Source organism: Boleophthalmus pectinirostris, unplaced genomic scaffold, assembly GCF_026225935.1.
Source record: "Boleophthalmus pectinirostris isolate CB_2022bp ecotype Guang Dong unplaced genomic scaffold, ASM2622593v1 HiC_scaffold_1, whole genome shotgun sequence".
NCBI classification, from domain to species: domain Eukaryota; kingdom Metazoa; phylum Chordata; class Actinopteri; order Gobiiformes; family Gobiidae; genus Boleophthalmus; species Boleophthalmus pectinirostris.
In genome coordinates, this window is record NW_026570970.1 from 22,587,882 (window position 1) to 22,604,014 (window position 16,133).

General features: G+C 38.0%; 2 protein-coding genes across 2 annotated transcripts; both read left to right on the forward strand.

The window, feature by feature from the left end:
• The first annotated feature begins 881 nt into the window (after positions 1-881).
• ttll4 (tubulin tyrosine ligase-like family, member 4) lies at positions 882-9,146 on the forward strand. Its single transcript, XM_020920360.2, has 21 exons — positions 882-1,041; positions 1,498-2,462; positions 2,562-2,901; positions 2,982-3,123; positions 3,190-3,266; positions 3,388-3,451; positions 4,771-4,889; positions 5,014-5,124; positions 5,200-5,276; positions 5,353-5,547; positions 5,631-5,713; positions 5,994-6,122; positions 6,196-6,318; positions 6,398-6,496; positions 6,567-6,701; positions 6,770-6,907; positions 7,043-7,139; positions 7,223-7,433; positions 7,503-7,570; positions 7,654-7,718; positions 7,823-9,146. Exons 2-21 carry the CDS (start codon positions 1,932-1,934, stop codon positions 8,004-8,006), a joined length of 2,988 nt encoding a protein of 995 aa, XP_020776019.1. The 5' UTR covers positions 882-1,041; positions 1,498-1,931; the 3' UTR covers positions 8,007-9,146.
• Positions 9,147-10,128: 982 nt separating this feature from the next.
• On the forward strand, positions 10,129-15,828 carry prkag3b (protein kinase, AMP-activated, gamma 3b non-catalytic subunit). Its single transcript, XM_020920370.2, has 13 exons — positions 10,129-10,343; positions 10,687-10,756; positions 10,895-11,043; positions 11,134-11,215; positions 12,146-12,204; positions 12,353-12,398; positions 12,507-12,561; positions 13,140-13,266; positions 13,345-13,510; positions 13,586-13,623; positions 13,702-13,848; positions 13,912-14,005; positions 15,335-15,828. The coding sequence occupies exons 1-13, from the start codon at positions 10,326-10,328 to the stop codon at positions 15,364-15,366; spliced, it is 1,083 nt and encodes a 360-aa protein (XP_020776029.2). The 5' UTR covers positions 10,129-10,325; the 3' UTR covers positions 15,367-15,828.
• Positions 15,829-16,133: the final 305 nt, after the last annotated feature.

Here is a 16,133-nt window from a genome sequence, read left to right on the forward strand (position 1 = left end):
ACAGCTTCAGTCTGCGCTGGGTCTCTCTATTCCAGTCACTTTATCACCTTCCCCTCCCTCTCTTTCCCTCCCTCTCTCTCTCCTCCTTAATGGTCCCTCCCTCCCACATTGACTTCTGCTCCATCTGTCTGCGAGCACCAACTTGCCACAGTAAAATGAGATTGAGATAAGGGAATAGAGAAGACAACGTGCATCAAAGCAGAGGCAGGACAGAATGATGGACATGTGAGTGAGTATGACATATCCAAGGTTAATTAGACAAACTTTATGAGGGAAATTACTTGGACACTATATCTTACACGTTATAACAGAATAACAAAGCAAAAATGTATAGTAATGCATTTAATAAAAAGTAGTCAAATTGTCATAAGCATCTAGTGTCAAATACCATACACAAATATTCAGATGTGTATTTGTACAAATAGAATAAAAAAATAAATTATACTTAAACATGTGTCTAGATTATGCACAAAAGTAGTACCCGCCTTTTTTTTTTTTTAAGAAAAATAATACTTCACAATACTTGTGAATCCTTTATCACCTAACGTTACAGTAGTAATAGGCCTAGTGCATCAGTGTTACACTGACTGATGTAATCAGACCTGTAAGGGCCGTAGGATGGCAGGTACGAATGTAGCAGGACGTTTTAGTCTCAGAGTAAGCCCTCTAGTGGCATAATGAGTTATGTGCAAGTAACTTGGACCTCTGGGCTAAGAACATTAGACTATGGGCATTATATTATGAAGACTTACTACCTATTATTACGAGTTACACGTGATTAATAGCCATAAAATATATCATGTTCTTCGTCACAGTTGACTTAGATTGTGTCACCCGCACAACGCCGGTAGAGGGCGCTTTATGCTCAGGACCGCTCTGTGATTTGTGAGGGGGAAATCCGACACTGGAGTGAACCTCCTATTCATACACGATCTCCGGAGGCCATAGACTTTATTTAGCGCCAATCTGATGGGATAAAGTGCACACAGGACACGCCAAAATACGGGGACATATTATTCCGCGTAGAAATCACCCGACGAGGTGGGTATATGTGTGTAAGGCCCTGTTCTGCTGTCCTTGTTTTGTGTCGGTGCTATGGTCTAGTCACTGGACACTTGGCGCTGTTTAGTTGTTGCTAAGCTAATGGCTAAGATCACTGAACGTGTCGCGGTAAACACAGAAGAGAAGACACAGATCAGGTCACTCTCTCTGACAGCCTCGTTTGGGTGATCCAAGTCAGTTTAATTTTCGCTTCACCTGTTTATTTTATGAAATACGCACAGTATCCCGTTTTAATTTTGTTTTTCATTATGCTAAAGGTGGACATTTTCAGCCACAGTTGTGGAAGGCACATGGTATGACATGTGCAACGTTTCTTTCTATTCAAGATGGGAAACAAACGTCATTCAAAGTCGGAAAATAACTCAGGAAATGTCTAAACTGAAGAGCTTGCTACAGTTAAATTATGTTCTCGTTTTGTCTGGTGCTTTGTTACAGTGTTGGGAGAAGCCTGTAAAGTCAAAACGAAGAATGAAGCAACTCTAGAAGTCATTCCAGTCCTCATCACTATTAAGAGATCAAGTCTGTGTGCGCCCTCTTCTGCATAAAAGAGCCGGTCAGGTCTTGTTACATGAGGCACTGAACACAATTTGAATGAAGCATTTTTTTCATGTGGCTCCAGTGCCGTCAAAACTTCCAGCTGCAGGGAAAATGTTGAGATGCTGAGTTATTTGGCGATCATTATATTTGCAGCTATGATTACATCTGGTCAAGTTATAGCAAGAACTTTTTCTCAAGCTTTACCAATCCAGGAATTTCCAGGATTTCCAAGACACTGTTGGAGCTGACAATCTACAACAGCACATTAAGTTAGTCTGGAGTAGTCATTTACTCGACCATTACCGCCCAATTTATTGCTCTAAAGCTGTACCATGCCCACCAACCAATCGTACCTTTGGGGTGGGGGCCAGCCTTTATCCTCCTCTGGTGCTAATTGTACCACCAACTCTGTTAGTACAAATGCCAAGACTGTTGTAAAAGTGCCTTGTAGTCAATCATCTGTAGATGAGACAAAGAGAAGAGATTTAGACAATCGCTCACCTTGTTTAAATAGTTGTTTAGATGCTTCTTTCATGAGACACTTAAAGGCATCTTCAGAACTGGGGTGTGGGGACAGAAGTAAACCTACTGCCAAGAGTCAAATTACCATTGATCCAGGTGTACCTCCAGTCCTGCCACAGCTCAATGGGAGCCCAACTAAATCTTCTAATCCTAAAAAGGAAAACCAAGTCACGGTTACTATGCAGAAACACCGGAAACTTCCTGGAAACTGTTTACAAACCCGTGGAGAAGTGGAGACAAGTGGTGATGCACCTTTGAAGCTCAGCCATCTTTTATCAGTTGATCACCAGGATCTTTTCGTAAGAGGAAAACAAACACTGCAAAAAAGTATCGGACATTTGGTGGGTATTATTAGAATAATGATTTTTAAAAATGTAGTATAATAATGCTATAATGTCTTATAACCAAATGTTATTTCTATCCCGCTGTTGGCATTTTAGGTTGGCTCTTTAACTTCATTGCCTTCAGGACAACCTCTATGCCTTAGCACCTTTAAGCCACAGGCAACTGCTGTGACGACTGACTGTTCCATCAACAAAATCCCCAAAGTCGAAGGGAAGTGCACAAATAAAGTGTCTTCCAAACAGAGTAAAACTGCAGATCTCACTAATAATAATCCCCAAGAGAAGAGCCCAGCTGTGGTGAATCTACGTTTTTGTGAGGGTGATGGTCCTTTCACAGTCAGTCCTCTGGCAGATTCAACAACTTCAAATGACAACATTGCAACTAAACCAGAACCCACTCAGAAAGACCAGACCCTAGCACTAGATATAAACTCTAGTAAGCAGACCAAATAAGAAATCAGTAATTTGACTAAATGCAATATTGTTAAAATCTTTTATATTTTTGTGGTTCAACAGGGGTTCTGGTAGGCTCTGTCACAAACCAGATCTCATCCATTCATCTAACTAAAGACAGTGAAGCTGCATCCTCTTACCCATCATCTCTAACCCCTTCCTCTTCTTCAGAGGAGTGTGCTGTGGGAGGGCCATTCCTCAATGAGTGAGTACATACAGAAACTTGTCTATTTTTTAATTTATGTAAAATTTACAATATTTGTGCCCCCAGCCCTGAAAGTGACATGCAAGTTGACGGGGCTGAAGAGGACCTACCTGATGAACTGGAAAATGCCTGCAGCGATGATGGTATTATTTAAAATGTATCTAAATTGAACTATTGCACATTTCGTTTAGATGTTATAGATTGTTTTACAGTGTATACATTTTCCCAAGATAAGTTATTTAAAATTTTTCTCATATTTTGTAGATGGCTCAGATTGCTCATCGGTCAATGGTGCCTCATCTACATCATCTCTTGCGATACTTTCAAGGTACAACTCATTATTCCCAGTATTGTAGCTGTTCATTGTCCATACAAAATCCTGACCACTACAGGTGAGATTGACACCTGCTCAGGTCACTCCTCCACTTCAGCCCTGTACATTTTTCTTCAAAACTTGTTTTTAAAATTTTGTTTATTGATCAGTCATTTATACAACTACGTAACAAAATGTGTTATGATCCTTTAACATAGTCAACAGTTCCCCCCTTCACAGGTGTAACTTACATTATATTACCATACAGTCAGATGCTGTGGGATGTTGGAGGCTTTGTGAATGCAGCTGAAAGCAGCAGAGCATGGTGGAAAGGTCGGCTGCTTTGTGACATGTATTGTACTCTGCATTAATGGCCTCCACAGTAGAAGTCACCACCAAAGACTGGGAGCTGATTCTCTGCAAAAAATAGCCTGAAAAGGGGCTGCTATTTGTGGTTTTCTACCCCACACCCCTCCTAGCTAATTTCTGTCTGGTAAGCATAGTGCATCCGAGGACCCAAAGATGCCATCGTTAACCTAGTAGTGTTGAAGGATTTTCTCATAGAGGAGAGACCTGAGTCAATTCATGATTACCCATCTTTGAGTCTTTATGCCTATCATGTGAGTAATTACTTTTTTTTTTTTTTTATTAGTTAGTTGCTTTTTTGTAAACTATAGTTGAGGGCTTTGTTGCTGTCAAAGGTGTGTGATTTAGCTGACCCCAAATTCAAACAGAAGTGTCATGTTACTGGTACAGAGTGCAAACGATCATCTGTACAGACCATAGTCCACTCTTGTTACCAACTTGACAGATAGCTGATCCCAGCTTCTGTTATTTAGAAGTTGGCGAACTTAAAACAACATTAGCTAATGTAGACAGCAGAGTTAAGTGTCTTATTTATAGTCACTAAGCAGAATAGCAGAATCAGGAGTTGTTCTTGTTGTAGATGAGTGAAATATATTAACAGGTGTTTTTTTTTTTTTTTTTTTTACCTGACTTGCTGTTTGCCTCAACTAATTTATAAAATGGAATTGTTTACTGTAAATTTTTAGAAACTCATCAAACTGTTTCCCTGAAAATGGCTACACGATACATATGGTACTAAACATACATACTTTAGCCACATAAGTCTAAAATATCTTTGAAACTTGCTAGTGGTGAAAGAGAGATGTGATGCAAAGTGAGGATGAATAATTTAAGTAGAGCACTGGGTCCTATACTTGATTTGGATTGAGCCACCAACCGTATAAGCTGTGCTTGTGCATGGTGACATACCGCTGATGTATGTCTCTCTTATGTGTCATTTGTGATTTATATATGTGCTTGTTTTTTAGTGTTGAGGAGCCAATGTTACTGGGGGCTGAAGATGACCGCGAGGAGAAACCTGCTCTTGTTCCCAGTTTGTTCCCCTTTTTTCCACCAACTCTCTACTTCAGCACTGCTAATGAGAAAGGTAATGCTACACCAATTTAACAGAATATGATGATGATATAATATGTCTAAGAATATTTATATGCTAATACTATCTTTTTGTGTTGAATTACAGCCTTTAATCTCTTTTCTGTTTGTTTCTGCAGTGGAGCTGCTGCCCATTGAACAGAGGAGGTTGCTGAAATGGAAGATGAGCACGGTCACACCAAATATTGTCAAAAATACTATAGCTAGATCCCACTTCAAAGTCACAAAAAGTACTTTTTCAATGTAGGAAAAGTGAGTAAGACTATAAAAGGACTGTGCTACATTTACTGTTTTATGTATTGTAGAAAGCCATGACTGGTTGGGCTGTTGGGGTCACCACATGAAGTCTGTCTGTTTTAAGACCCTAGGGGAACACCAGAAGGTAACAGGGGTTTAACACCGGGGTTATACATTTTTGGTGTAAATGTAATAACTTGTTGGCTGTATTCCTGTCACAGCTGAATCACTTCCCAGGGACTTTCCAAATTGGCAGAAAAGATCGACTGTGGAGGAATTTGTCTAAAATGGCAGTTCGCTTTGGAAAACAAGAATTCAACTTCTTCCCTCGCACGTTTATTCTTCCTCAGGACATTAAACAGCTCAGAAAAGCCTGGGAGGATGGTGGTACCAAGCAAAAATGGATCATCAAACCAGTATGTATTTTATAATGTGATATTCAGGATAAAAAAATAAAAAGCATTTGTAATAAACATTTTTTTTTTTTTTTCCTCACCAGCCTGCTTCTGCTCGAGGAATGGGCATTCAGGTCATTCACAAGTGGAGTCAGATGCCCCGGAAGAGACCTCTCCTAGTCCAAAAGTAGATTGTTGTTCTTTGCATCAACCCATTAAAAGCTGTGTGCTCATTTAAACCAGCTAATTTTTTATGTTTGAGGTGCTGTAATGGAATCTTCTGGCATGTCTTTCTTACTTAAAACACAACGACTTCAGGCACTCCAAAGAAATAAAGAAAAAAAATCGCATGAGGAAAAATATAGTTAAAAGGCCTTTATTTAAATGGCCAAAGCCAACATGTTTTGACCAACCTGGTCTTCATCAGGGCTTAGTTGTCTTTCTTACTGTGTTGTTGTGTCTCTTAGGTACCTACACAAGCCTTACCTCATCAGTGGTAACAAATTTGACCTTCGTATCTACGCTTATGTGACTTCCTATGACCCGCTGAGGATCTACATCTTTTCTGATGGGCTTGTTCGATTTGCCAGCTGCAAGTCGGTTCTAGAGTTTTAGTTTAATTAATGGTTACTTTTACATGATTTAATTTTTAAATGTATATTTCTTTAGGTATTCTTCCTCCATGAAGACACTGGGTAATAAGTTCATGCATCTAACCAACTATAGCGTGAACAAGAAAAACTCTGAATATCAGGCAAACAGTGATGACAAAGCTTGTCAGGGTCACAAATGGTATGTCCTTCTTGCCTTCTTTTCTACTGTTGGTCAGTTTTCAGTCTTATTTCTTATTTTTATTTGATTTTGTTAACAGGGCTTTGAAGGCTTTGTGGCAGTATCTTGGTGCAAAAGGGATCAACACCACACTGCTATGGGAGAAGATCAAAGACATTGTGATCAAAACTATCATAGCGTAAGTTTTGAATCTATGAGAAAGGCCAGTAAAACTGAACCAGATAGTTACAGTGCTCTGTTGTGTTTAGGTCGGAGCCCTATGTGACCAGCCTGCTGAAGATGCACCTCAAAACCCCATACAGCTGTCATGAGCTGTTTGGCTTTGACATCATGTTGGATGAGAAACTCAAACCATGGATACTGGAAGTCAACATATCACCCAGGTAGTACTGTAGTACATAGGAGCATAGTTATTGATTACTCGTGTAACTCTGCTGCTTGTCTGGTGCAGTCTTCATTCCAATAGTGCACTGGACATTGCCATCAAGGGTCAAATGATCAGAGATCTCCTCAACCTGGCAGGTTTTCATATTCCCCAAAAAGAAGTTATGTCTACTGCAAACTGTAGTCCCTCCAGTTCCACTGGCAGGTAAGAAAATGTTGTGATGTAAGACACAAAAATACAAGAAATATGTGTTACGTCTTTATGAGATGTAGCAAAAACATGTCCCTTATGAACTTTTACAATACATACTGTTTTTTATTATTTTATTTTGTTCAATAGTTTGTGTGGAGGTCACAGAGAGAGGAGCAAAACTGATTTATCTGCTGATGAAAAGGTGAAACGGGCCTTTTACCTCACTCAACGATTTGCTGACCAGGTATTAACTGTGCCACAGCCCATCACAAATCACCTTCTCTTGTTATGTTGCTTTGTAAATGACATGTTGTATGCTTTCTGCAGGACTTTTTCTCCACATTGCTGGATGTGTTGACTCCAGAGGATGTGCGTGTCTTGGCTGAGAGTGAGGACGAGCTGATGCGCAGAGGAGACTTTGAGCGCATCTTTCCTTCAGTGTCATCATCTCGATACCTGCGTTTCTTTGAGTGTCCCAGATACCTCAACATTTTATTAGACCAGTGGGAACAGAGGCACTGGAGCAACAGGACCAAAGGTTTGCATCCAGTGTTTAAAACACAAATAAGCTGCAGAACTTTTTATAATGATGTCATTCTTTCATTAGGAATAAATTTGTTGATGACTTTGTGTCAGAAAGGAGTGCATCTCGGGACCAATGACTGTGCTCACATTGTAATTATTGAAATTAATTTCTTACTTTTTAGTGCTGACATAATATATAGATTTAGTGTAATGGCTTATCTTGTGTGTCTTAGTGGTCCAAGTGTAGTTACATATCAAGAATTGAACCTCAGAAGCAAGATTTTGGCAGTCCATCCCGGTATGCGTCTACTTTTTATTGCCAATTATTTTATAACTGAACATTGTCTGTATGCTGGGTCGGTATTAGATATAGTGTACACTAATATTTTTGTTGCTCCTCAGGGTGGTGGTCACACATACTCAGCATTCGTTTGAGGGAGATGAAGGCTCAGATGGTGAAATAGCCTCTGTTTCCAGTGCTCCCTTCTCCCCAAGTCCTTGCTCCAGTGTGACGAGCAGCGCCTGTGTCAGCCCTCAGCCCAGCCTCTCCCACAGCTTGCTGCCACAACAGTTTGCCTCACTCTGAGATTTGGTTTGACCATAGTTTAGGAGCAAATTGAAGCTTTCCTTCAATACCCAAGCAACTTCAAATGTTAGAACCATAGCTACAATTCCAATGAGCACACAAGTTATTCTTGCCACGTACCAGACAGGTGATTTTAGACTAAATGTAACATAAGGAGTTAATCTTGAACTACAATATTGTGGTGCTAAGAAAAACATTCATACTTGAGCTTCCATTTACTAAAATCTGGTGCTTATATACAGTCTTCCAGGCATTTATCCACCTACCATAAACACTTTTATAACAACACAACCAAACAAGGGTCACTATTATAAAGTTAACCTTCATATAAAATTATATGACATCCCTCAGCCAATATACATTTCATACATTTCACTTGGACACCTATGAAATTACAAAACTAAAGTTGGAATGCATACACTGCCCTCTTGTGGCTCAAACTGTTCTAGATTTTTGTGTGAATTAGCTAGGTGATTTGCATTGCAACAGATGCTGTAGTGGGTTGTAAGGATTTCTGCAGTTAAGTGTCTGTTCAGTGGGTGCACAGGAAGTATGATTCATTTAACAATACAGATGGAAATACTTGAATTTATTTTTTTTTTTAGTTTAGGCACAATGCTGAAAAGCTATAGGACTACTGGCCTTTTCTGAAATTGTTACTTGAAAAAACATTTAAATATGTGAAAATAAGTATGCCTTCATGACATCTTTTACCACCAGATTGTTTTTGCCATAACTCTGAAGTTCCTATATTGTATTTGAATTGTGCATTGGCGCAGCAGTTGTGAATATTGTTATTGTTTACAGGCAAGATTGTAAGCAGCTGGATAACAGATGCCAAATGGATAGCTGGTAGTTATTAGACCTGTTGATTGATGTGTTACATTAGGGTTAAAGGTAGATGGCATAAAGTGGGTACTCTATTGCTATGTTCATGTTTGTCTGAAGATGCTAAAGCTATTGAAAAGTATAGTAAAAGTCTGGCCTTAACATTGGCATGTGAGGCTGCCATTACCCGGTTGTAAGTATTAATAATATTGTTATATTTTTACTAACTTTATTGTGCATTGTTATCTTTAAAGCCTATTCAAACTGAGGGTGTGCCTCCAAAATAAAAGTTATTTGTGATACAATCAAAAATCTGGTTTCTGGGTATTATTTTTTTCTCTTGATTTTGCATGTGTAGGGTTTGTCCAATATGTAAACATTGTGGAAATGTATGGCTAGTCAGCACAGTTTATGACATTTTTGAAGTGTAATTGTGAACTATTAATATCTTTCTCTATATTAAGCAGTGACAGTAGCCTTAGATGTGCATGTATTATTACGGGGGTCCTCTGTCAGCATTGAGTGCTTCTGTGGGATTACAGTAAATCAACTGTCCGTCTGCAAGGGGAAAAAAATACCAGCTCTTTTTTAAAGTTATTAGATTTCTTATATTCAGTAAATGCCTTTCAACTTGCCCGTAGATTTTACAGCTGCGGTCATAACTTAAGGAAGGGTTAGTTGACTGCAGCCTCAATCTAAAAATAGTCCAACATGTAATGGCCCAATGAAACTTGAACGTTGTGCAAAGCCATAAACTTAAATATGACAAAATGTGAAGAAATTAACTTTATTTGTGCCTTGTTTTGAGCTTAGTGCTCCCCTAAACTTCCATGTTTGCTAAGTGATACCATTATTTAACTATATAAGGTAGTTTTTATGTTGAAGTTAAAAACATATGTTAGAATGAACAGTTAAAAACTAAACACTGGGCTTCTGCACTTAAATGGTGTATATCATGAGATGGATGCAGATACAGTTCTTTGCCTAGGCGTGTTGCCTGTGGGCCGTGATGTTTATAAACTTAACGTCTCCCTCAATCCCCCACCCTCTCCCTTCTCACTCTCCCTTTTTCTCCCTCTCCTTGTGTGTGTGTGCGTGCGTGTGTGTGTGCGTGTGTGTGTGCGCGTGTGTGTGTGTGTGCGTGTGTGTGTGCGTGCGTGTGCGTGCGTGTGTGTGTGTGTGAGTGAGAGAGAGAGAATAGCTCAGGCCTCTCGCCCCTCAGTCCAGATTTAGACCTCGTCTCTTCCACACTTTCACACCCAGCTCGCTCAGGCCAGTCCAACACAGATTCTCATACTGAGCTTTTGTCTCTGAATTCTTCTCTCTGCATCATTCATTTTGACAAACTTCTTGTCATGTCTTGGTCTGGTCTCTTTGACCTGGATGGCTCTTTATATAGTTTGGTTTGACAGTTAGCAGGTTGTCTTCAAGTGCTGTTTTGCCTGAAGCGTCTTTAGCTGCTCTGTCTCCACAAAGACTGCTCTCCCAGCCATGGAGCCTCTTGCTGAGGTAAGGCAGAGAAACACTTGTGCATGTAGACTAATTCACTAAATAAACCAAAAAGTACTTTACACAATACTATGCCTTGTACCCTACAGCATGTTCTTGTCTGCACAATGTAAACAGCAACAAAGGCTGCCATACCAGAGAAGCCGCTATTTCCTTCTGCTCTTTTCAAGGATCTCTTTTGTCGCACATTGAAAATCAGAAATAAACACCTAAGCAAATAAGCTAACCTACTAACCTACTGGTCAACATTTATTAAATGTTTTAATTTGATTGTGGTGTATTGACGTAGTGAGGTTTACCTAAGTACTGTACATGAGTTTTCAATTACAGATTTCTCTTTCAGATTCCATTATTTGAGTTTGATGATGATGATGAAGATGTAGAGGAGTCCAGTTTTTCTACAGAGACCAGTGGTATGAACAAGTTATGTGTTTAGCCATGTGTTAAATGTTTAGGAACTGCCAGAACTGTGGAGTAGCTGTAACCTTAGGACTAAAGTCTTGAAGACATGCCCCTGAGATGTAACACAATCCTGAAGTGTTTGTGTTTAGGTAAATGTCCATATGCCACGCATGCACTTTCATCATGCGACACCGCAGGCCCAGACACCTTTATTTATATGAACTTTATGAAAAGCCACTGTTGCTACGATGCCATCCCCACCAGTTCCAAATTGGTCATTTTCGACACAACCCTGCAAGTAAGAGCTGTCCCATCATCAACAATCAATAATGGTCTGCATTTAATCATTCTAGTTGCATATTAGTGAAGATCTTTGTATTTTTGTCAGGTAAAAAAGGCCTTCTTTGCTTTAGTGGCAAATGGTGTTCGAGCAGCACCACTTTGGGACAACAAGCTTCAGTGTTTTGTAGGTAAGTTATGCTATACTCTGGAACTACATTTGAGAGACAAATGGAAACCAGTAGATACTTGAAATATTCAAGTACTTACTGTTGTATCACATAGTCTTGAACACCACAAAAATTATTATTAAAGTTTTACACTATTATTTAAAAAGGCAACATGCTTTTATCGTATATTTTATGTTCTGTATTATATTGTTAAAAGTTAATCAAAAACAACTTCATAGAAAAAATTAAAAAGGGTCACACAAGATTTTTAAACCGTTGCTGTATGACCCACAATCTGATTTTATTTTTTTTAAATGCAAGTGATAACAGAGAAGTGGGTAGCGCTAGCTAATAAACACATTTATTCAAACCTTCAGTGCAGAACAATACAGGATTACTCAAACATGCATGAATCAATTGAAATATAACAGCTCAGTTAAATTAAAGCTCATAAAATGTCCTCTTTAAGGAAACTAATTTAGTTATATATGAGTGAAGTTGCTGATCACTTCTTTCACAACATTTTTCATCTTATTTCATTAATGGGCTGTTACATAACATTAACAATAACATTATTAGATTGAATAAATGGTAGGATTTGTTTCAGCTTCTGACCTATTTTGAGGAGCTCTCTGGTTTTAGGCACGTCCTGGTTTAAGTTTCTCAGTTGTGGATCAGAGGTTTCAAGTGAGAGCAGTCGTGTGGGTCTGCATTTAGCAGGTTAGACATTAAACTTTGCTCAAAGGCCATTACAACCTCAGCTGTGTTACATAACAGGAACGCCAGGCTTGGGATCACTTTAGGCCTGTTGGAACTCCCTATCAAAGACTTGTAGTAGTTTCCAAAGCTAATCTTTTACACAATGCCCGCATGCTGCTGATGCTGCTGATGCTGCTTGTTTTTGTAAAATGTGTAGTAACAACAATGCTTTTCCTATCTGATCTTACTTAGGCATGTTGACAATCACTGACTTTATCAACATTCTTCATCGCTACTACAAGTCTCCTCTGGTGAGCACATTGGTGTCACAAAAGTTTGATCCGGTTAATATTGAATGGCTGTACCTAACTACAAACTTACAAGAATTTAAACTTTGGCTGTTTTATCATAAAACATTGTTGACTGTTGTATTATGTAGTTTATGTACTTTGTGTGCAGGTTCAGATTTATGAGCTGGAAGAACATAAAATAGAGACTTGGAGAGGTTAGTACTAAAATGCAAATGAAAATTATTAGATTTTTTTTTAAATTATTATTATTATTATTATTAATTCCAAACCATTATAAGTTGTTTTGTGACTCTCTTTGTCAGAGATCTACCTCGAATATGCTTCTAATAAGCTGATCAGCATCACTCCTGAGTGCAGGTGAAAAATATGCTAAAGAGCCTATTTTAAGTTATTTTTATTCAACTTTCCTCATCAAAAACATACATGGAGTTATGTTTAGTTTCATTCGCACATGTTTAGCAAACAAATCTTGCATATTTTGGCAGTGTTCTCTCAAACACTTGTCGAAACATCTTCAACAGCTTTTTGGTGCACCAGGAGATTTTGTAGACATTCTGTGGTAATCTCAACTGAACAAAAGGTAAAACAAAATAATTTTTAGGAAGGGCAATAATGTATAGTTATTATAGTGTACTGTGGTATATATCTGGTCAATTTTGGTTAGAAATAGTTGATAAGTTTAAAACTACCACTGAATGACATCAAAACAAAACAGCATTTTGAGCTTTGAAGATATTTAGGATTACTCAAACATGTATCAATGGAAAACAAAACTCTTGTATGTTTTGGATGAGCTAACAATGCTCCAACATGGCTAAAAGAACAGCACAGGAGTCAATATTGCATGATACAGGATCATAAATATACAAAGAGCAAGATCTTTAGAAGAAGCATATCTCAGTGTTTACATTAGGGTTTTTCTGTTTCCTTTGTAGTCTGTTTGAAGCAGTTTATTCGCTGTTGAAAAATAAGATCCATCGATTGCCCATCATTGATCCCGCATCAGGAAATGTCCTTCATATCCTCACTCACAAGCGAATTCTCAAATTTCTTTATATTTTTGTAAGTTGAGGTACTATTCTATGTACTGTTCTCAATGCACTTTAATCTACATCTATTTCTTTCTTCCCTCTTCATCAGGGTGACTTGATTCCTAAACCTAGATTTTTGCAAAGACGCATCAGTGAAGTGGGGATTGGAACCTTTAGAGAGATTGCTACTGTGCAGGAATCCGCCTCTGTCTATGATGCACTAACCATTTTTGTAGAAAGAAGAGTATCAGCTTTACCAGTGGTCAATGATCAAGGTTTGATTCTTCTGCAAAACCTTTTGCATTCAGTTAGAAAAAGTCTGGTTTACATTTAAGTGTCATACTCTCTAGGCAAAGTGGTGGCTCTGTATTCCAGGTTTGATGTAATTGTAAGTTCATTCATAGTTAATGATACACTTATATGTATGTAAAAGATATATTGTATTCATTTTGGTGTTTTGTTTCAGAACCTTGCTGCTCAAAAGAACTACAACAACTTAAACATGACAATGCGAGAAGCCCTTTCTTCCAGGACCTGTTGGGTGGAGGGTGTACTTAAATGTTACCCCTATGAAACTCTAGAGACCATTATGAACCGCATTGCTAAGGCTGAGGTAATTTGCATTGTTATTTCACTAAATGTTTCTTAATATGAACTATGGTTGTCTGTTTGTCAGGTGCATCGTTTGGTGTTGGTGGATTGTGAAGAGGTGGTTAGGGGGATAGTGTCTTTGTCTGACATCCTACAAGCCCTCATACTGTCTCCTGCAGGTATTAATGCTCTTACAGGTTAGAACTGCCTTTTAGGGTTCAACCTTTCCACCTTTTCTATTCATCTAGTTTTATCCAGCTGTTTTTTTTTACTCTGTTATGGACTATGAAGATTTCACACTTCCACTTTTGTAACTGGACTAGTCACCTTTTTTTCTTGTTATATTATTTTAAGGCTCACCATGTAACTTTTCTGGTACGCCGTCTGATTGTCTCCATGGATATGTCATTGCTTTGGCTGCAATGTTCCACAGTATGGCATTAAACCATCTATCTTGCATTTATTCAGTTTTTATTGCTAAAACTACCTTGACAAACATATGTTCTTACTGTGGATGGGGAGCTGCTTCAGAGACCTTACCTGTAACTTGGCCTTGTGATGTTTCTTGCTTGTCTCCATGGTGATGGATAAGTTCAGTGCCATACTGTGAAAATTCCATAACATTTCCATAAAGAATCAAGCAGCCCCTCCATCAGTCAAGCTACATTTTGTACTTAACTACTTCAAGCCTTACCTGGAACATTTAATTAATTTGTTTCACCATTATTAGTGCTTCCCTAGTGGTGTCTGCAGAAGTAAGTCTACTGAAGCATCATTTGACATGCTCTGTACTTTTAAAGTCCAACACAATGTTTTAAACTTCTCCAGTTCAGCCAATCTTTAAGGCTGCTGCTCCTAAGACCTCATTCTCTCATGTCCCACAAACTCAGGTAGGAGAGGCGGTTTGCACATTCCACCCTAATGCTGCCTGCTTTGGTCAGTATTGTTATCCTGCATTCCTCGCTGAATAAAAGAGGCAACAACTTAGTCTGTTAGTTTATAGTTGATTCTTGTTGTTTTTCATAGAATTGATGTGATACTACCAGAGACTGTATATGAATTATAGAGAAAAGTACAAGGCATATTGGCTCCTCTCATTTTCTTCTTTCTTCATTTTGCTCTCATTTATATACAGTCCATATTACCATAAGTTTCCTATGCCATGAATGTTACAGAATATTACTACAAGGTGTATATTAGGTGTATAGAAACATACAGCACCTTGAAAACTTTTAACCAATATAGCTTCATACAACTTACCGTTTGAACAATATGCAATACTAGAAATGTAATTTACAAGATGGGTTTATATTGCATGTAATTGTTTACATCATGTCAATTATCTTATATAAATGTACTTCAAATTTGTGTTTTTATACCCACAAATTTTTATTTACTGATGTGATGTAAACTCTGGAAACAATATAGAATTAGAAGCTATGCTTAAATAAGTTAAATGTTATTTGATTTTTGGTATGTTGATTACATTCGCGCTTTCTTTGTTGTAGACATTGCTGTGAGGACTCCCTGTCTACTTTGAAGATGACAAGCAGGAAATTAGAAGTATTTAATAAGGGCAAATAGTTGTCTAATTAAACCAAACAATGTTTAATGGACTGTCAAAATCAGTGCTAAGCCAACACTTTTCTACATAGTTTGTGTACGAGCTAGTATCTGTCAGTATCTGAGAATTTTTGTAGGAAAGTATCACTGTGTAATGACATTTGAATGTCCACTTTTTTGTCTTTCATTTTGTAATGTTTTATAACTTTTGGTACAAATTTTGTCTGTAGTTTATAAATCTGTCACATGAAAACACACCTTAGTCCTGTAGGGAATGTTTGGTGCTGATAGTATAAATTCCCACAATGAGGGGGTGAGAAGGTGGGGGTTAAGATTTATTTTTATTTGCATTAAGTGTCAAAATGTGTTGTTGAACTCCACAGTTTACATTTAAGCAAAAACTTTGCATTAATTAATATGTAAACTCAATGCACTTAACAGACTTCAAAATAAAATGATGATTAAATAGAGTGTGTTTATTTTGTCATAATATTTTTTTTGTTTTAGTTTATTTTAGTTTTATAAAATTGTATTGCAATATTGTATTTGAGTGTATTCATGGCCATAAACCTCTGTTACCAAAAAGTAAGTATTTCTTTTATGTATTACAAGTATTATAATTATAACATGGTTTTGTTGTAACTGTAACTTTTTGTATTTGTTTTACAGTGGCTTGAGTTGAACACTAGGTTCCTGTAAAACTGCAGCTGTAACAGTGCGTGTGATCTCCGTGACAGGCTCCTC